Source organism: Paramisgurnus dabryanus, chromosome 3 (assembly GCF_030506205.2).
Source record: "Paramisgurnus dabryanus chromosome 3, PD_genome_1.1, whole genome shotgun sequence".
Taxonomy (NCBI): Eukaryota; Metazoa; Chordata; class Actinopteri; order Cypriniformes; family Cobitidae; genus Paramisgurnus; species Paramisgurnus dabryanus.
The window spans coordinates 46,297,855-46,320,359 of NC_133339.1; the positions used below are offsets into that span (position 1 = coordinate 46,297,855).

Consider the following 22,505-nt stretch of genomic DNA (forward strand, 5'->3'; position numbering starts at 1 on the left):
GTATGCATGTAAACAAAAGACTTTTATTTTGTGGCTGACTGGCACTTAGAAAAGGCACTAGTCTTACAAAAACTCTTGCAAGAACCTCATTTTTGGGTCTATTGACTTCAAACGTGAAATATAACTTCTTTAGACTTGTGGCTTTGGCCTCATTGCATTTCTAGGTTTCACACATATATTTATCATTAAGATTTTTAGTGTTAAAAAAGATGTTATGCAAAAAAATTTTTTATTACAATGTACTTCAGCCTCTCTAACTTTTTTTTTTATCTTAAAATAATTTTGAAACATGGAAAACGAAGCTCAAAGTGTCTTCTATCTAATGATACCACCGTTATGCTTATACTATAAATGGTTTAGTAAAAATAGCCCTTTTAGTGAAAGTAGGTATTTTCATGGTTTCGGGCCAGAATGGGGGTGCTTTTCAAGAGGTTAAACTGTCTCTGCGGGTTAAATATGAAAGTATTTAGTTTATTAGTTATTAGTATTTGTGCTGTGAATAGTCAATGGGATGCTTTTGGGCTAGTCTTGAATGTCCATTGGTAAGGTTTTGATATTCGAATCTGGCAACCCTGGCTGTGCATTTGCGCAGACGTTTGGTTGGGATTATATTGAATGTACGTGTAAACCAACATTTTAATCAGATTGCAATGTGTAGGGTGCATGTAAACTGTATTGTCGTAACTTAGCCAGTGTGGATTCAAACTATTTCTGCTAATTACCGCTGGGTGAGAACTCGACCTGACACTGTTGAGCTCAGCCCAGGATTCGCTGTGATCAGAGTAACAAACCCTCCACGCTGCCCTCGCTCTCCAGACCGTGTCACATCATTGTCTGACTCCGGCTTGGCCCAACCGGCGCGGGCCGAGTGGAACCAATTAAGTGCCCTTTAGATAGAAACCTCATCACCGCCCCAAATTCTTACTGCATTAATAATTCATCTCACATCCCACCTGCTTCCGCTCTTATGTGGAAAAATGAATCAAAATTATTAAGATAGGAGTGCAAGTAGTTGTCCACCGACATGGGATTTCTATGAGTATCTAGAGATTGGGGTAGCAGATGGCTGATGAGATGTACAGACAATTGCTAAAATTAAAGTTTGCACAATATTCACTCAAAATTTGTTCAGAAATGGTGGTGTACTCTAATGTTCAGAGTGGGGACAGACACAACAAAAAGCTATCATAAAATTAACTATAATTTGAATTAGGGATGCTTAACGATTAATCGCGATTAATCGTTAGCAGAATAAAAGTTTTTGTTTGCATCATAGATGTGTGTGAACTGTGTATAATAACTTTGTATAAATAAATGTACACACATGCATGTATATGTTTTAGAAATGTTTACATGTGTATATTTATGTATAATTTATATTATATATAAATATAAATACTTAAATTAAGTAACTTAATATATACTTTTTTTCTTAAAATTATACATGAATGTGTTCATATATATATACACATACACATACACATACATATTTATTATACACAGTTTACACACATATGTGATGTAAACAAAAACTTTTATTCTGCTAACGATTAATCGCGATTAATTGTTAAGCATCCCTAATTTGAATGCATGTTAAACTGTGTCCCAGTTTTCTAAACTTTTGCCGAAAAATCTTCCCCCTAATGAAGCACCCATCACTGCTTATCTTTTCTATAAACAATAAATATGATGAGATGCATTATGGGTATTAAGTGTTAAGTGTTTTGCGAGGTTTTATGAATTTCATTCCTGTTTTGCCCTAATTTAAAATATGACTTTCTGTGTCCCGCAGCTCAGTCCATTCGTGTACAGCGAGTTTGCGCGGGAGAGGAACCTGCACGTCTCTCTGCTGGACCGTCTGTACGAGCATTACCCCTCCGAATATCCCTGCAGGATCCTGCTGTGCGAAAACTACCGCTCTCATGAGGCAATCATCAAGTAGGTGTGAATTTTTTACAGCACTCGTCCTGTGGAGAGACGCACAAAATATTAAGGGCGTGGATGCGTAGGCATGTGCCAAAACTTTCAGTCTTTCACTACCAAATTTAGAAAAGGTTTTGGGCAAATTTAACCAGTCAGTCCAGTTGCTGTGGGTGGGGCTTTGTTTGTGTGATGTCACATTAACAAGAAAATCAAAACAGCACGTTTAATAAGACTGCTTTGGTTTAATGAGGATTAAAAAAGTAGTTGAGGGTGGTTTTTTGTCATTGTGGTGGTGTTGTGTTCACACACTGCCAACACACATTTATGTCCAAACATCTTTTAAAGTTGAATTTTGCATAATATGGTCCCTTTAAATGTAAACGAATAAAGGGTTGTATTTGTCACACATTTTTTGAAATTAAAATTATCACATTATCAGCCAGTTATGAACATCAACAGTGTGCGACATGTTACATGATTTTTCTTTGAAATGTGATTGGTTGAAATTGTTTGGTTGATTTTATTGTTGGGTTTATATGTTAATGGTGCCCTTTAGTGCATACTAACAGGATCAAAAACAATTCTAAAAACATGTAGAAAGTAATAAATTAAACCTCATAAATATGTTACAATAACACATTCAGTTGAAATTGGCTCCTATAGACACTGAAAATCATATTCGGTGAGATATTTTCTGTAATTCCTGGCTGTGAACTGGCAGCAGTGGTGTGTTGTGGGATGGAGAGCTGACAGAAGAGAAGGAAAACATCTCTGAGCCGCAGGGGGCATGTTGACACCCGTGCTGCTGGGGTTTTATAAATCGACTGCCGGTCTGATTCGGATGGATCCGGGCTTTATAAAGCCCATTCTATTTCATCCCTACTGACCGCCAGAGGCGGTGCTTAAGCACTGAATGATCCATCTCGCGCATGCGCAGGTCGAGTGTTTATACCAACAAAGTCACCCGTGACCCCTGATGCCTACGGAGAGTCTATAACTTCCGGTGACATCAGAGGATCTGTTCCTTTTCATCTTCTCGCTTCGCAGGTTGTTTTTTCCGCGCTAGCTAAAGACTAGGATATTGTGTTTCATTCGTTGCTGGTGGCCTTGTGGCATTTTTTTGTCGGAGCAGCGAGTTGCTCGCCCTCCAAAGGCCGCAACGGAATCCACCGACAGGTGAGTCACAAACTTATATATAACTGTTCGTTTGGTGCATTTGTTGGTGACGGCTGTGTTTTCGCTCCCTCTCCCGACATTTGTAATCTAACGTTAAAGGTTACCGTTTATATTATTCATTCATCTGCGGTTTATTGTTTATTGTTGTAACACGGACGCGTGTAGTTACCTCGTGCCAACTCGGTTGTGCCGGTTTAGTTTGTTCAACGTCTATTGCGCTTAACTGCGCTTTGTGTATTTACTTTAGTACCAACTCTGTTGTGTCGGTTTATTGTTTAACGTTCAGCGCCTAACTGCGCTTGTGTATTTTGCAACAACTCGGTTGTGCAAGTTTTTTGTTAATCGTTTCGGCGCTTAACTGCGCTTTTTGTATTCGTGCCAACTCGGTTGTGCCGGTTTTTTGTTGATAGCGCTTACCTTTAACTAGCTTCACAGCATTCGTGGTGATACCCTAAGCTAGTGACGGCAGTGTTTTCGCTCCCGTTCCAGCATATTTGTGTCTCAGTGACTAGATTGGTGGCAGCGTTCCCGCTGAAGCTAATCTTTTTTCTATTTCTTTTTTTTGCTACATTTGTTGGTGAAGGTTGTGCTTTCGCTCCCTCTCCCGGCATCTGTACTGCATTCTGTGCCTATTTTTTTCGTTGGGATAGTCCCTTAGCTGGTGAAGGCAGTGCTCTCGCTCCCGCTCCCAGCATAGGTGTGCCCCTGTGACTTATTGGTGGCAGTGTTTCCGCTGAGGCTACCTTTTTTCTTTTTCTCAGTCGCCAGCATGGTTGGCAACCACTCCTGCTCGGCCTGTATGGCTCCTCTGCAGCTTGAGGATGGCCATGATTTATGTCCCTCATGTCTTGGCTTCGAACATTTAAAGGAGGGTCTTTCTGACGACCCCTGCATGAACTGCGGTATCATGCCTCGGGCAGTGAGGGCAGCTAGACTGGCTGAGGTGGAGCAACTGTTGGGCTCTACTTCGTCAATTGGACATTTGACCCCCGCCCAGCGGCTGGTTCCAGATCAGACTGGGCAGCCTAAACGTCGGGCTGCTGAGGCCGCAGGCCCCACTCCTGCAAAGAAGGCTAAGGGACCCCGGCTTGCCTCTAAAGTGGACCAACTGACAGCGGAGCTCAATACTATGAAGTCTCTCTTCCTGGCTTTCCAGTCCGGGACTGGAGCAGAGCCGCCAGATAATTTTGCCCCTTCGGCAGCCTCCTTTGAGTCTGAGGACGATGTGCTTTCCATGGCAGCGTCAGCTGGCCAGTTTAATGAATATGAGCCAGAGGTACTTCCACAGATGGGAGCCTCCCAACCTTCTGTGGCCGGCTCCCGTTCTTCAACCCATAGCTCTACTGGTGGTGTTGAGGACCGTTCTATGGGAGCCATCATTCGTATGGCTTTAGCCCGTCTCCAGTTGGACGTGCCGCAAACTCAGCCGCCTCCAGCCAGTGCTTTTTTCAGGCGTGTCCCAGCCTCTGTCAGCTTTACTGCGCCCCCATCGGAGGAATATTTGAGGGAATTGCAGGCATGTTGGAGGGATTCTAAGGCCCTCTCTCATGCAACATCCGATGGCCGGACCCTGGCAGCCATGCAGGATGCACAGAAGTTTGGATTAGACCGCATGCCAGCAGTTGAGCCGACTATAGCGGCTCTTATCATTTCACCTGATGAGGCTTTGAGGCCGGATGCTAGGTGTCCTCGTCCCCAGTGCCGGGTTACAGATGACCTGCTCTGTAAGGCATATGATGCAGCGGCTCGCATGGGACGCATCGGTAACTCCATGTCCCACCTGATGCTCGCTTTGTCAGCTTCCCTGCAGGAGACTGAGTTGGATGCCTCTATCCACAATTTTAGCGATGCTTCACTACAGGCATTCGCATTGATGTCTAGGGAATTGGGGCGGTTGATGTCTACTCTTGTGCAGGCTCGCCGCCAGGTATGGTTGGCACAATCTCCTCTCACTGAGGCCTGCAGGAGAACCCTTCGCAGTGTTCCTGTGGAACCAGGGGAGCTGTTTGGTTCCGCAGCCCTGGAAGCGCTTGAGCGCACAGTCCAAGCCGGACGGACTCGACAGCAGCTGTCCGGGCTTCAAAGAAGCGTTCCGCATCCTAGCAGGCCTAGAGGTCCTCCAGCTGTCCCACAGCGCAGCCCTCGTCCACAGGCTCATCCCAGGGGCTACCTAGGGTCTCTGCGCCCACGTCCACAGCCTGCTCAACAGCAGGCGCCGACCTTTCGGGTCCCTGACCGGCTACCCTCAGGACAACCTCAGTCCTTTCCAACCCGTCGTGCCTCTGGAACCTTTAGAGGCCGGGGACCCCGGCGCTGAAGCCCGGGGGTCGGCCGTCGGCTGTTTTTCCCAGCAGCAGCTCAGCTATTGGGCTGCCTCCACCAGGGACCCATGGGTGCTTTCAACCTTAACCCACGGGTACAAACTTCAGTTCCGACGCCGGCCCCCAGCCCATGGCCGGGTCAAGATGACCATCATAAGGGACCCGGCAAAAGCCCAAGCCCTCACCCAGGAGTTGTCCGCCCTCCTGGACAAGGGTGCCATCGAGCCAGTAGATCCCCTATTGCACCCCAGGGGGTTTTACTCAACTTACTTTCTGGTAGCAAAGAAAGATGGCGGACTCCGTCCTATCCTCGACCTGAGGGGTCTCAACAGGTTCCTGAAGGTTCTGAGGTTCCACATGCTGACCACTGCAGAGGTTCTACGTACAATTGCCAAAGGAGAGTGGTTTACGTCAGTAGACCTGAAGGATGCCTACTTCCACATCCCTATAGCTCCACACCATCGGCAGTTTCTGCGGTTTGCCTTTCAAGGGCGTCATTTCCAGTTCCGAGTGCTCCCATTCGGTCTCTCCCTTTCCCCTCGGGTGTTCACCAGGTGTGTGACGGCGGCCCTTTCGCACTTGCAGTCGCGGGGCATGAAGATTCTCCCATATCTGGACGACTGGCTCATCTGTGCGCCATCCCAGTCTCAGGTGGCACTGGACACGTCGTGTCTTCTCTCTCATGTGGCCCGCCTGGGCCTCCGGGTGAATTTTACAAAGAGTTGCCTGGTTCCATCGCAGGGGACGCTTTTTCTCGGGATGACTCTCGATGCAATCACCATGAAAGCTCGCCCATCACCACAGCGGGTGGACGACATCCTCCGCCGCCTCCTCCTGTTTCGGGAGGGCAGGCAGTTACGCTATGTGGAGTTTTTGCGCCTCCTAGGGAAACTCACAGCTGCCGCTACCGTGATTCCTCTAGGACTGCTGTCGCTGCGTCCCCTCCAGAGGTGGTTGCACGGCTTTCATCTGGATGTCAAGTGGCACCGGCACAGGAAGCTCAAGGTGTCACGTCGTTGCCTTCTTGCTCTGGCCCCATGGAGAGTGAGGTCATTTCTCCTGCAGGGCATGCCCTTGGGTTCCATCGCATCTCGTCGGGAAATCATCACAACAGATGCTTCCCTCTCGGGGTGGGGTGCTGTGTGGCAGCATCGAACAGCTCAGGGGCTGTGGTCTGTGCAGGAGCGCTCACAGCACATCAATGTTCTGGAACTGCGGGCTGTGCACAGGGCATTGCAGGTTTTCCTTCCCTTCCTGGGAGACAGGCATGTGCTTGTGCGATCAGACAATGTCTCGACTGTGTCTCATATAAACCACCAAGGAGGCACCAGGTCTGCACCACTGTTGCAGGCATCTCAGGACCTCCTGCTGTGGGCAGGGCCACACCTGGCCAGCCTGAGGGCGATGTATTTGCCTGGGGAGCAGAATCAGGCAGCAGACTTACTCTCCCGTTGCAAGCCTCCGCCGGGGGAGTGGCGGCTTCATCCGGATGTGGTCCTCAGCATCTGGGACATCTTCGGCAGGGCAGGGGTGGATCTCTTTGCCTCGGAGGAATCGACCCATTGCCCCCTCTGGTTCTCCTGGACGGAGAAGAGCAGCCCTCTGGGCCAGGATGCTCTCGCACACGATTGGCCAGAGGTTCTCCTCTATGCTTTTCCACCAATCCCTCTGATTCTTCCAACACTGCAGAGAGTCCTCCAGCAGGGTCACAGGCTACTGTTGGTAGCCCCCTTCTGGCCGGGAAGAACATGGTTTCCACTGTTGTACAGTCTCTGCAACGGTTTACCGTGGCGCCTCCCAGACAGGAGGGATCTCCTGTCTCAGTTACGGGGCCGAATCTGGCATCCCGATCCTCACCGCCTGCAGCTGTGGGTCTGGTCACTGCAGGGCCCGACCCGCTGCTGACTGAGTGTTCAGATGGCGTCTGCAATACCATATTGAATGCAAGGGCGCCTTCTACCCGGGCGCAGTATGAAAACAGGTGGCAGCTGTTTACTACATGGTGCTCAGACAGGAATGTGGACCCTGTGCACTGTTCAGTTCCAAAGGTTCTAGAGTTTCTCCAGTCACTCTTGGATGGCGGCCGGTCCCCGGCTACCTTGAGGGTATATGTGGCAGCCATTTCCTCCCGACATGCTCGGGTGGACAACGACACGGTGGGGTGTCACAGATTGGTGTCCCTTTTTCTGAAGGGTGCATGGCGGTTACGCCCCCCACGAGCACAACGCACTCCAGCCTGGGATCTACACCTGGTGCTCGACTCCCTATGTTTACCTCCCTTTGAACCCCTGGCTCAGGCAGAGCTGAAGTGGGTCTCTATTAAGACTGCCTTTCTCCTTGCTATCACGTCAGCGAAGCGTGTTGGGGAACTTCATGCGCTCTCTGTGAGTGACTCATGTTTGAGGTGGAACTCCGATGGCTCAGGGGTTACCCTGTGGCCGAATTCAGCTTTCCTTCCGAAGGTTTTCTCATCATCAAACCTTAACCAACCTATCCACCTGGCACAATTTACTCCCCCAGAAGGGGAGGACAGATTACAGCTACTGTGTCCCGTACGGGCTCTCAGAGCCTACGTGGTCGCAACTGCGAGTGTAAGGCAGTCAGACCAGCTCTTTCTCTGCTATGGTGGTCCTAGGAGGGGCTGTGCTCTCTCCAAACAGCGGTTGTCTCATTGGGTGGTGGATGTTATCACCCAGGCATATAAACGAGGTGGTCACCCCCTGCCATCCGGGGTGAGGTGCCACTCTACCAGGGCAGTCTCAACTTCATGGGCGGCTCTGCGCGGCGTTCCCCTGGAGCGCATCTGTGAGGCGGCATCATGGGCATCCCCGAGTACCTTCTCCAGGTTCTACCGGGTGAATGTCGCTACCCCCCATCCACTGGAGGTGGTCCTGTTGCCGGACTCTGCGCTCTCCTCTCAATAAGGTATGTGCTAAATTCCTCGTGACTTTTTTGGTATGTGTCATCCAGTGCTTAAGCACCGCCTCTGGCGGTCAGTAGGGATGAAATAGAACGAGAGTTACGTATGTAACTACGGTTCTATGAATCCCGGATGACCGCCAGAGCGTTCTGTCACTCAGAATCACTGTGTACTCGCGAGAAGATTCTGTAGGAACAGATCCTCTGATGTCACCGGAAGTTATAGACTCTCCGTAGGCATCAGGGGTCACGGGTGACTTTGTTGGTATAAACACTCGACCTGCGCATGCGCGAGATGGATCATTCAGTGCTTAAGCACCGCCTCTGGCGGTCATCCGGGATTCATAGAACCGTAGTTACATACGTAACTCTCGTTTCTGATCCTCGTGCCTCCCGGTGCTTTCAGCACTTCAGAAGTTAGATAAACTGTGCTTGATTGGGGAAACTGTCGTGTCAAAATGTTAATTAAAATGAATATGAGTGTCTTCAGCATCGAAATTAACATAGCATCTGTTTTTATTGTATTGTTTTGCATAAAATCTGCATTTATTGAGCTGTGGAAAGCTGAGTGAGTGATGTCCAATTGAAACAATGCAGAATCCTGAGAAATAGGGTAGGATGTGTGGAAGGAGTAATCCGAGTTCGGTACTAGTTAAATTTGTGGCATCATTATGGTATTCTGTCATGCCATTGTTGTCTCATGCCAATATGAAATGTTTTGTGGCTACAGTTTTTAATTTAATATTTGTGTCACCTCTTCTGCAAATATTAAGTGTAGCTGAACTGATTGAGCATTGCAATATCAGCTGAAAGGTCATTGGTTCAGTACCCAGTGAACACACACATGCTATGTCCGATATAGCTCCCTATACCCTTAAATAGTGCACTAATTGACTAAAAAAAGCTGGCTGTTGGTGTCTGCCTGGTATTTTCAGCCGCGTTTAAATGCTTTGTTGTGCACGTCTCCTTAAGGGGGTCGCACACCGGACGAGAAGCGCCGTGTCGCGCCATGAATCTAAAAAAACAGAACACATTATTTTCTATGAATGTACGCACACCGGCAGCACCTGATGACGGCTGTCCGCTGTAGCTCTGGACGCTGCTCAAATCCCCGTCACGCCCCTCACATAGTTTAACATGTAATAACATCATATATGGCCTTAAATAGTTAGCGATTAACATTGGCTGCTAACGTTTTTTTGGAGTAGACGCTATTTGACTAAGCTCGCGCAATTTAATGTGCACGTCCGCTGTACGATACCTCCAAGTTGTCCTAGACACGGCACTTCTCGTTCGGTGTGCGACGCTCTTTAGTGTTTGAATTCACTCATGCAAGTGTACAATATTGGTGAACTTATGTAGGGAATAGTGGATGAGAGTATAGGGGGCTTTTTCGGACATGGCCATATTGATCAAATGTAGGGCTGCAAAACGATTAATCGCGATTAATAGCATACAAAATAAAAGTGGGTTTTTTTGCATAATATATGAGTGTGTGCTGTGTGTAATTATTATGTTTATATAAGTACACACACATTCATGTATGTATTTAAGAAACATTTAAATGACTTATATATTTATTTCTATTTGTATATATTCTAAATTATATGTAAATAAATAAATAAAAATTATATATAAATAAAACATTTCTGAAATAAATATATGTATGTGTGTGTGGTTAAATATACATAATAATTAAACACAGTACACACACATATATTATGCAAAAAAATCACTTTTATTTTGTATGCGATTAATTGCGATTAATCTTTGCCCAGCACTATAAATTATACTAAATAAATAGTATATTATTATTTTTTTATTATACATGCATGTGTGTATTTATATATACATAATTATTATACATAGTACACACGTGTATATATATGATGCAAACAAAAACTTTTTTTCTACGAACAATTAGTCGTGATTAATCGTTTTGCCACCGTAATCAAATGTATAGCTTGTAAAAGTGTCTGTCAAATGCAATAAATGCAAACGTATTGTATATTCTTTAGCAGTTGGCATTTATGCTACAGTGAGTGTGTAGTTTAACTTGAATTGAATCAGGACATGATAAATGATAAATAATTTTGGCAACGGGTTGCGTTTTTAATGTGACTCTGCATTAATTGTCACGTGGAATTATAGGTTTGTATATTGTATCTATTAAGTGTTTGTATTTTGTTGACTGAGCTGATTTCTGTCTGTCTGCAGCTATACATCTGATCTCTTCTATGACGGCAAACTGATGGCCAGTGGGAAACAGCCGCCCCATAAAGATTTCTACCCTCTCACTTTCTTCACTGCACGTGGAGAGGACGTCCAGGAGAAGAACAGCACAGCTTACTATAACAACGCTGAGGTTACTCACTTTTATATGATCTTCATTTCAGTCACCGTCTGCATGGTCTTTATGTGCTTAAATTAAAGCATTGTATAAAATGAGTTTCGTTCAAATCTTTTAAATTATATGGTGAATTTGGGTAGATTGGGATGCTTCTGTACATGGTAATGACATATGGTGAGCCTCAAACGATTGTTTCCTCCTTCGTATGTAAACCTCATGCATGCAAAAGACTGCTGGAAAACAGACCAATCTCAACATAACACCAACTGTGATGTTACAGTCAAGATGTACGCCCCAACATTAAATTACACATCAAATTAATTACAATGCTAAAAACAAAGTTGGGACTGTTGAGTTAGCGCTATATGCTAGTTAATGCTATATGCTAAGGTTTAGGCTGAAGTTCTACTATTGATGTTACATATTATTTCAATGCATTCTTTGGCACCTTTAAAGATTTAATGATGCGTAATTCGTCATCGGACATACAGCAATTCATTTGCAATTCGTATTGGATTAGGTGTTGACGTTTCTTATTTCCCATGGGCTGTTGTGTCTCCTGTGGGTCTTTCAGAAACAGATCCACTGGTGGATATCATTAAGAGTCTGTTCTGAACTTTTGTGCTATACAGGTTTTTGAGATAGTTGAACGTGTGGAGGAAATGAGGAAGAAGTGGCCGGTGGCCTGGGGAAAGCTGGATGAGGGAAGCATCGGGGTGGTTTCGCCCTACGCCGACCAGGTCTTCCGTATCCGAGCCGAACTTCGCAAAAAGAGGATGCACGAGGTCAGCGTGGAGAGAGTGCTCAACGTCCAGGGTGAGCAACAGATGCTGACGGATTTAACTGGTTGTTATTAGTGTATAAACAATAAAAATAGAATTGAAGAAATCGCCACTGAACAAAATAAGATAATGATATTAACCCAAATGCTCTCGAAATACTTTCGCTTTAAATCCACATAATACCGGCCTCAAGCCAATCAGAAATACCGGTTTGTTGGCAGAAGAGTCTGATAACAAATGCTCATTTACAAGAAAGCACATCTTTAATTACTCCCTATCATGATAGATAGTCCAAATAATGTCACTTCTTTCAAAATCTTTATTTTGAAAGATGGTAGATCATGGGGTAACAGTGTTAAATGCAAAATTCTAGTTATTAATATGTGATTTTTTTTTTTAGCTATTTCATGTTTATTTTCACATTAGATAATAGTTTATGTAATAGTTTTCACTCTTGTGAATTTTTGATTGCTAATTTAAACCTTACATGTGTAAAGTTTGGATAGCAGTGGCCGATTATGTGTTGGCCCAAAACAAGGCCCGTGAGAGAGAGCAAGTTTACCTGTCAGTATTTCAGCCAGCTTTTTGTGTTTAGTTTCTCAGAGAAGAGCTGCTCTCCTGCTGGTGTCATTTGAAAAACCAGATTGCTTTGTGCATAATTGATAATGTTTGACAGCTCGGCCTGTTGCGTTGAAATCACCTTTTTACAGGATGGGGAAATTCCTCATCCGGCACAGGGATGAATCAAAATGAATTACGTGATTCATGTTAACGTGACTGCAAATATCAGCTGTACATCCCAAAATTTGAGGACTTTATCAGCAGAGACAGTCTCTATATTTCATATGTTCTGTCATTGTATGCGAGACTCACTCGATTACATGTATTGCTTATTTACAGCTCTTTTAATGTCCATATGGACCTTATTTTCATTACATACTGTTTTTATTGTGTGCGTTTGCATTGGCGGATTCTACTCCAGTTTGTAATCTTGCTTTGGCGTCTGCTTATCGGCTGATGTCACCTAGTCAATGTGGGCAGGTGTTTAAAGGATTACTCCACTTTCATAAAAAAATCTTGATAATTTACTCACCCCCATGTCATCCAAGTTGTTTGTCTTTCTTTGTTCAGTCGAGAAGAAATTACGTTTTTGAGGAAAACATTTCAGGATTTTTCTTAGTTTAAGTGACTATTGGACCCCAAAAGTTTCATTGCAGTTTAAAATTGCACTTTCAGTGCAGCTTCAAAGGGCTGTAAATGATCCCAAACGAGGCATAAGGGTCTTATCTAGCAAAATGCACATCATTTTTGGCAAGAAAAAAAATAAGCATTGTGTGTTTAAAAATTCTCGTCTTTCAGTAGCCGTATGACGTGCCAACGCGACCTTGCGCATTGCGTAATCACGCTGAAAGGTCACGCTTACGTCGTAATGTCAGAACGGTCCTCTTCCTCCGTACTTGTAAACCAGGGCTGTAACGATTAATCGTGCAAATGCGCATTTACTCAATGAATGAATTACTGTGAAATACCAGCACACCCAAAAGCCAGAGGGCGCTCTCGTGCAGAAACTCCAATTGTGCCACAGAAGAAGTACCATTACAAACACTATTCCAGGAAATGTCTAGAAGAATATTTATAACGCTGTTCTTCAAATTTTATTTTCATAATAATAAAGAATATTTTAAATGATTTTGTTTAACAAGTGTTGCTTTTTTAAATGCACGTTATAAACAACTCAAACTCATAATGATTTTAGATTGATAAGTACTTCTTACTAACCAAATCGTCTTTTTATTGCGACACGCGGTTTACCTTTTAATGTGATTATGTAATACATAAGGTTGCGCTGGCACGTCACATGGCTAGTGCAAGACCAGATGTGATGGGTCGTGAGTAAATGAACAGGATTTTTTTTCCTTTAATATTCCTTTAATATTCCTTTAATGTTAACCATTAGTCATATAGAGAGCTACAGGGGTGATTTATTTTTGTAGGTCAGCCTGATATTAGCTTCACATGGGTTCCCTCGTCAAAAAGTCAATGAGGCTTTTCTATATGTTTTTTTATTATCACTAAAGATAAGATTATGATACATGTTTTGTCACATATAATTTATAAATTTTCAAATGCATTTACTTGCTATGAAAAGCAAACTATGCCACGATCGCTCGACTTCAACATCATCGTCACTACCAGCAGCACCAGCCATTTATACTTGATTCTCCATCTGTCTGTAGGTAAGCAGTTTCGCGTGCTGTTCCTGAGCACCGTTCGCACCCGTCACACCTGTAAACACAAGCAGACGGCCATCAAGAGGAAGGAGCAGATGGTGGAGGACTCCACTGAAGACCTGGACTACGGCTTTCTGTCCAACTACAAGCTGCTCAACACCGCCATCACTCGAGCTCAGTCCCTGGTGGCCGTGGTGGGAGACCCCATTGCGCTCTGCTCGGTGGGACGTTGCAGGTAATCGGATGCTTTTAGATTCGAATTAAAACATGACAGTATGTTAAAAAAACAGCAACAATATCACGGTTTTGCGGTGGGGGGGTTGTCCAAACACATAGTTTTACGCCCAAATGTGTAGACTGATTGATAAACAATTCACGTAGATCTCTCCACTGCCGTGAAAGAAAATGAAAAACTGCTTCACCCAGAGTGAGGTCAGATTTCTTGCTATATGCCTAATTCTAGTTTGACATCGTAAATGTTTACTTGGCTCCCTAATGGGACCGAACCACACGTTTTCATGTGCTGAGAATTCAAACTTGGCGTGAATAAGCCTTTGGTTTGTTGGTCAACTTGTTTTGAATGTGTATGCGGGAAATGGTGAGTACCCGTGTAGTCGGAGTTCCCATGATGCACTGCAACGCTGTCAGTCCTTGACTGCCGCACTCCTCACGCATGGATGATGCGGTAGAGACCTCAAATCATTTGACATCTCTCTTCAGGGTTTCTATTTAATAGACAGCATGAAGCAAATGCACTTGCACCCTCTCAACCACAGCATGAAGTTATTTCTTAAGTGTGCTAGCAGAGCCTGCGTTATTATGAAGATGGTTTGGGATCTGCGCTGATTCACCTTTTTCGACGTGGATTCACAAGCTCTTTCTTTGCTGTTTTAGTTCAATTGCATCTGCCATTAGTTGTGATGTCACTGACTTTGGTGACCACTCTATTTAAGAGCTGCTGTATATATTTATATTTGTTCTGGTTTAAATATAATTAATTCATTCATTTCAGTTTGATTTATCCGTTCTTAGGCCTAATGCATGTGGCATCACATTGGAATCCAGTCAAGGCCGTAAGATGGAAGATTTAAAATCAGTTTAGTCGGTTACATACATTTTGCAATTATATTTCTTTTTTGCTTTTAAATGTTTTCGAGTTATGTATTCTATGCATCTTAAGAGCAATGATTCCCACAATGCAGTGCGTTTCCCTTTCTCAAAAACTCCAATGTTAAAGTAACATACTCGACTCATTTTATGTGGATCTCCTTGAGACAATAGTATCTCACTATTGAGAGATGGTGGACAGCAGAAACTATGGTAATGCAGTACTGTCATTCAGTGCAGTGGCCCTGGGCGGGGCTTTGTCGGTGTGATGTCACATTGATAAGAAAATCAGAACGGTATGTTTAATGAGACTACTTTGGTTAAATGGGGATTGAGTGGTTTTTTTTTGTGTTGGGTGGTTGTGTCTGCCAACACACATTTATGTCCAAACACCTTTTAAAGGTGCAGTGTGTAAATTTTAGCTGTATCTAGTGGTAAGGTTGTGAATTGCAACCTATGGCTCAGTTCACTGCTCACCCCTTGTTTTTGAAATGCATAGAGAAGCTACGGTAACCGCCACCAGACAACCATGTCATCTTTGCGTTAAGGGCTTCTGTAGAAACATGGTGGCACAAAATGGCGACTTCCTTGTAAGGGGACCCTCAGTATGTGGATAAAAACGTCTTATACTAAGGTAATAAAAACATAAGGGTTCATTATGAAAGGTCTTTATACACCCCTGATAATGCAGTTTTGTATATAATTTTGCAATTCTGTCAAGATATCCTTTTAAAAATTACACACTGCACCTTTAAAAGTGGATTTTGCATAATAGGTGCCCTTTAACACAATACCAGTAATGGGTTAAAAATTCAAAACAATATTTTCTGTATCGTTTTTAGTTTTATATCTGGAAGCCTCTGGGTAAATTATAAATGCAACAAATATATAAATAACCGTTACCGTACTAGTAAGTTGTATCAACTTATATGTTGCATTCTTTAGATTTTTAACTCAATTAAAGGAATAGTTGACTAGAAGTGGAAAATTATCTCATCATTTACTCCCTCTCATGCTTTCCTGGGTGTATGTGGATTTTTTTCTCCAAATGAACACAATTGGGAGTTATATTAAAAAGGGTTCTGGCCCTTCATAGCTTTGTAATGCCATTAAATATGTGCCATTTTTCCCGGACACATCCTGGCCAGGATTTTGGGTGCGTCCTCCATTAGTCGCATTTGTCGCCCTCATAAATCATTGATGTTTATTATTTCAGGCTCTGTTACAGAAAAGCACCAGTTACATTTCATACATGACATAAGCAGTCGACAAAAGCAACTTCCGGAGGGCACACCCGAAATCCTGACCAGGACGTGTCTAGGAAAAATGGCACATATGGTCACCCTTACATGCATGCATTATGAAAGTGACCAAAAAAACTCCAAAATATTTTTCTCTGACAAATGTTTATTGAAATGCATACGGTTTCTGTTTTTTCAGATGAAGATGGAGTTTATCTGAAAATCTGAATTTTTTATATCTGAACTCTAATAACAAAACATTAGCTTTAAGTAATAAAGTATCTTGCAGGTCTGTGTGTTTCCTCATGACCTTTGAACTCCTGTATTTAAACTCTTGTGTGTGCTATGTGTGTTGCTGTTAGGTGGTGTCGGGCAATCTGTCTGTCTGTCTGTTTGTGTATGTGTTTGTTTGTATGTGTTGACACTCCCTCAGAGTGCTGTCTGTCACTTCACTAGCAGCCCGCTGCTCCATCGGCTCTATCCTCCCTAGCTGCAGCTCCCTTGTCGCTATGGAGACAGACTCCCAACAACCAATCGGTAAAGCCTGGCCAAAGGAAATGTCAAGCCGAAGGGCCTGGCAATTAAATCGGTGTGTGTGCAATGAAGACGAGATGATCTGTGTGTTTAACAGAACTCCGTCATCTAAACATTGCACTTATGACTCACCTGATGATCAATTCACACCAAGCGCTATTATAGCTTCAATCAAAATGTTTATTTCCTGAGATGTGACCAGTGTACTGGGAAAAACAAATAAGTTTTATTGCCTTAATATCTAGAGAACAACTATAAGTAATTCATCATAAGTTGATTTTCCTCAAAAATGAAACATCCCAACACACGAGTTAACCGATAGATCCACTCCTTTAGAGTTTTACTTCTCTGGCTTTTTTGTAATTCAAAATATTGAAATACAATCATTTTAATGTATTAGAGTGATTTCTTTTATTTACCTTTTTACAATTATTACAAATTTTTAATTTAATTTACATTTATGAATTTGTCAGACACTTTTATCAAAGTGACCAGCTTAACTAGCTAAAATTGATACAAAAAATATTGTTTTGAATTTTTAACCCATTACTGGTATTGTGTTAAAGGGCACCTATTATGCAAAATCCACTTTTAAAGGTGCAGTGTGTAATTTTTAGAAGGATATCTTGACAGAATGTGTGTTCCCTGGAATCAAACCCATGACTATTGCTCTCGTAATGCAAAGTTTTACCAAATAGAGCCACAGGGATACTATTTGCATTATCATCCTTACAGAGTGGTTTGGGGCACTTTTTAGCTGTTCAGGCTGGAAGACCAGCTTAACTAGCTTTGCCAGTCTGGGACAACAAACTAAGACCAGCTTAGCCAAGCTGGCCAAGCTTCCAGCCTGGTCAAGCTGGTTTAAGCTGGTGGGTCAACAGGTCTTCCAGCCTCACCAGCTTAAAGTCTCAGACCCCTCTAAAACCAGCGTGCTACACCTGCTTACCCAGCTAAAACCAGCCTAAGTAGGTTGGCTGGTTTTAATTGGTCTCTTAGCTGCTAAAGCTGGTGTAGCAGGCTAGGTTTAGAGGAGTTTTGGGCACTTTTTAGCTGTTCAGGCTGGAAGACCAGCTTAACTAGCTTTGCCAGTCTGGGACAACCATCTTCAACCAGCTACTTCCATCTTAGACCAGCCAACAAGCTTAGCCAAGGTGGCCAAGCTTCCAGCCTGGTCAAGTTGCTTAAACTAGTGTAGCAAGTTAGTTTAAGAGTAGTTTTGGGCACTTTTTAGCTGGTCTTAGCTGGTGAGGCTGAGACCATCCTGACCAAGCTTAAAGACCAGCTTAACTAAGGTTGCCAGGCTGGAACAACATCTGAAACCAGCCAAACTGGTGCAAACTTCCTGCCTGGTCAAGCTGGTTTAAGCTGGTGGGTCAACAGGTCTTCCAGCCTGACCAGCTAAGACCAGCTAAAAGTCCCAAACCCCTCTAAAACCAGCGTGCTACACCTGCTTACCCAGCTAAAACCAGCCTAAGTAGGTTGGCTGGTTTTAATCGGTCTTTTAGCTGCTAAAGCTAGTGTAGCAGGCTAGTTTTAGAGGAGTTTTGGGCACTTTTCAGCTGTTCAGGCTGGAAGACCAGCTAAACTAGCTTTGCCAGTCTGGGACAACCATCTTCAACCAGCTACTTCCATTTTAAACCAGTCAACAAGCTTAGCCAAGGTGGCCAAGCTTCCAGCCTGGTCAAGTTGCTTAAACTAGTGTAGCAAGTTAGTTTAAGAGTAGTTTTGGGCACTTTTTAGCTGGTCTTTGCTGGTCAGGCTGAGACCACCCTGACCAAGGTTGAAGACCAGCTTAAAGAGTAACTAAACCCTAAACCAACTTTTTTTAGTTACTGATCTGTAAGAATGATGCTTTATTAGTGCTGTTCATTGATTTTAGTAAGTTTTTTGACATTTGGATATAAAGTGTTTCAATACTGCAATATATGGTGTAAAAACGTCTGAGTGCTGCCCTCTTCAGGTTGAACGGTGGCTACTGCAGTTGAATTTTCCTATTGGATGTTGGGTCCAAAAAATGACTCGTGACGTAAGCAGATTCAAGCTCACCACGCCCTTGTTACGATCTCACCACACACTTGGTACGAGCTTAGTTCGTCCCCTCTATCTCCGTTGGGATCTGCCCACTTTTCTTGCATTTTTCAAATATTGCCAGTGGGCGGAGTCAGGCTCTGACCAGGGGTTTAGTTACGCTTTAACTAACGTTGCCAGGCTGAAACCAGCCAAGCTGGTGCGAGCTTCCTGCCTGGTCAAGCTGGTTTAAGCTGGTGGGTCAAATGATCTTTCAACTAAGACCAGCTATAAGTGTCAATCCCCTCTAAAACCAGCCTGCTACACCAGCTCACCCAGCTAAAACCAATTTAAGTAGGTTGGCTGGTTTTAATTGGTCTCTTAGCTGCTAAAGCTGGTGTAGCAGGCTAGTTTTAGAAGAGTTTGGGGCACTTTTTTAGCTGTTCAGGCTGGAAGACCAGCTTAACTAGCTTTGCCAGTCTGGGACAACCTTCTTCAACCAGCTACTTCCATCTTAAACCAGCCAAGTTGGCCGAGCTTTCAGCCTGGTCAAGTTGCTTAAACTAGTGTAGAAGTTTAGTTTAAGAGGGGTTTTGGGCTATCCTGACCAAGCTTGAAGACCAGCTTAACTAGCGTTGCCAAGCTTGGACGACAACTGAAACCAGCTTAGCTAAGCTTGTGCAAGCTTCCAGCCTGGTCAAGCTGGTGGGTCAAATGATCTTCCACCTAAGACCAGCTATAAGTGTCAATCCCCTCTAAAACCAGCCTGCTACACCAGCTTTCCCAGTTGAAGCAGGTTTAAGCTGGTCTAATATATTTTTCTATAATATAATATGTTTTTATTTTAGATTTTTGCTGCAGAGTTTGACCAGGATGTGTATTTTTGAGATTCAGCCATTTGCCTGTGACAGAAGAGACTTTTGTTTAGCTGCAGTTCTAGTTGTCTGTTGACTACAAGCTGTTTTGCGTATAATTGGTTCTGTCACTGTATCTTCAGCCTTGTCATCTCCTGATCTCGCTGTTGATTATTTCAATCAGTTCTGCTTCCTCAAGGTCTCGTCACATTATCTGAAATGAGCGCTGCCGTCTAAGGAAGGGGTGGGGGTCGGAAAGCATTGCTTGCGATGTCGCAGCGTATTGCGAGCACTAACTCAACTTAATGTCTCGGCTGTCTGTTGCTGATATTGCCTGTGTTGTTGTTGTGTGATATTGTGAAATTTTTTAACTCTGCTGGGATCAGGACAAATTTCCCGACAGGGATATTGAAGGTCTTTTCTGTCTGCTACGTCTCTGCTCGAGTTGTTGCTATAGAGATTTGCCCAATGAGTTGACAGAGCAATATCAAGTGTGTTAAGCCTTATCACGCTGCCAAATTAATATCAGTTATTCTCCCCCTTATGTAGCTGAAGTATGTTATTATATCCTCCTCTCGACAATAGCATGGATCACGTCTTTAAAACATATGTGCCAGATGCTTTCTTGTAATAGACTTATACATCATCCAGGCGGATGAATATGCCAATATTTAGCTGTTCAAGACTATTGACACAACTGTGTCCTCTTTGCCGATTAACTTTATTTCCCATGTGTCAGTTTCAACAGCAGTTGTCATTGTCAACAGTTAATAATCTGTTCTGAAGGAACATCAATATCATAAATGTTGATTTTGATTAACTAAATTAGTTGCATGAATAATGTCGTAATGTCAAACTAAATAGGACAGAGTTGCTTTACTAGCAGATTGAAAACCATACGCTGATCTGTTTTACAAAAAAGATGCATCTAGAAATATGTTAACATGAAACACGAGACAAAGTTTTCTGTAACTGCACTAAAAAGCATTAAAATAAAACAGGCCAGATTATCATTTTTATTGCTTTTGACTCATGTTGTCGTAATAAATTAACAATAGCACAAAATAAATACAACAGAACAAACATACAAATAAAATAAACATTTTCAGATTGATCTAACAATACTGTACTTTTCAAATACAAAAACTCAATTGTTTATTTATTTTATTTTTAACACAATATCAGCACAAATCTTCATGGCAAATTCAAATAATTACAACATTCAGAAATTGAATTGAAAGCAATTAAATGTAAAGTAAAAAAACTGGATTGTGTAGTATTCGTATAGAAATTAAATATAGACAAATAGTGAATCGGTCAATAACAGTAAGTGATTTAAATTTTTCCGTTGTTTATTAATTTATTTATTTTATTACGAACATGTATAAAACATTATCATAATTCAATTTGTCCTCAAAAAACAATATCAGTATCAATAAAAGTTCATACATAATTCTTGTCAACAATATCGTTATGTTCCAAAAGGAACGGGTCACTGTATGTTTTGATGATTGCTTTGAATCTGATCTTTAACAAAAGTCTTTACAAAAATGCAATTATTTCAGCTTTTTGCTTAACTCATTCCCCGCCAGCCAATTTTTTAAAAGTGGCCTGCCAGCATTTTTTTTGTGATTTTTCACAGAAGTTTCACAAAATGCCTTCCAGGAAAATTTTCTTCTTAAAATACATAAACTTACAAATATATCAAATGAAAGAACAGACCCTCTGCTTTCAAACAAACAATAAACATACAAACAAAACGGGGAAAAAAACGTTTCACCCTATCTATATTTTTTCTTTGCTTATAAAGTCTTAAATATGGGTATTTTTCTTTAAAAATATTTTTTTAGGAAGCTGAAATAATTGCATTTTTGTGAAGGAATTGTGTTAGAGATCAGATTCAGAACGATTGTCAAAACATACACAGAGTTTAAAATTAGTAAATAATGTTTTGTCTTCATTTTTTTATTTTTATAAATTGGGTAAAAGCTAATCTAGTGGATAATCGCGGTATTGCAAATTAACATAAAAATTCATAAGGAACACGTTTTTTAATGCAAATGTTTTCTCTTAATTGATGAGATAACTTGTCAATGGTGGGGAAAGAGTTAAAGGGGCCATGACATGTAAATCTGACTTTTTCCATGTTTAAGTGCTATGATTGGGTCCCCAGTGCTTCTGTCAACCTAGAAAATGTGAAAAAGATCAACCCAGTAACTTAGTTTTGGTAAACCATTCTCTACCAACACATGAAAAAATAGGTAGTTGAAATGTGGCTCTCCTTATGATGTCATAAGGAGCTCTTATTATAATAATTCTGCCCCTTAATCTGCACTATCCAACCACAACACTGCCATTTAGTGCAGAGAAAACCACAATTGAGTTTTAATTGCAACAAACCACCATCATTGTGATCAGTGTTTGAGTTTCATCAGCTCATTTGCATTTTAAAGGACACACCCAAAACGGCACAGTTTTGCCAACAAAGTGGCAATTTTAACATGCTATAATAAATTATTTATATGGTATTTTGAGCTTAAACTTCACATATGTGCTCTGGGGACACCAAAGATTTCTTTGACATCTTAAAAAAAAAGTCTTGTGCCATGGCCCCTTTAAAGAGTTATTTTTGAAGAAACCTACCCATATTTGAGAGGTGATAAAAGAGACAAATGAAGATAGGATAAATGTTTATTTTTCCGTTTTCTTTGTTTGTGTGTTTGAAAGCAGAGGGTCTGTTCTTTCTTTTGATATATTGTATGTTTGTACATTTAAAGAAGAACATTTTTCTGGAAGGCATTTTGTGAAAATCACAAAAATGTTGGATGGCAACTTCGGAGGAAAAAAGGCTAGCACGAAATGTGTTAACTTATTATTTCAATGCATTTTTTGGCACCTTTAAAGAGTTACAAAACCTCTCTTAGTTTTTTTCTCAGAGCCAGAGAAGATCAGCTGCTAAAGATCATAGCAACCTAACATCTCCAGTGTTGTGTCCCTCAGTGGAGGTCTGACATTGATGTCACCGAAGTCGGCATTGAGCATTTTCTCATCCAAGTTGGA

General features: G+C 42.4%; 1 protein-coding gene across 2 annotated transcripts in view; it reads left to right on the plus strand.

The window, feature by feature from the left end:
* Positions 1–22,505, plus strand: part of helz (helicase with zinc finger) — an 85,186-nt gene that overhangs the window by 38,891 nt on the left and 23,790 nt on the right. For both annotated transcript variants that reach the window (XM_065263375.2, XM_065263376.2), the window contains exons 18-21: positions 1,793–1,938; positions 10,557–10,704; positions 11,322–11,505; positions 13,709–13,937. In XM_065263375.2, the coding sequence (XP_065119447.1) occupies positions 1,793–1,938; positions 10,557–10,704; positions 11,322–11,505; positions 13,709–13,937 (707 nt within the window). The remainder of the gene's footprint in view (positions 1–1,792; positions 1,939–10,556; positions 10,705–11,321; positions 11,506–13,708; positions 13,938–22,505) is intronic.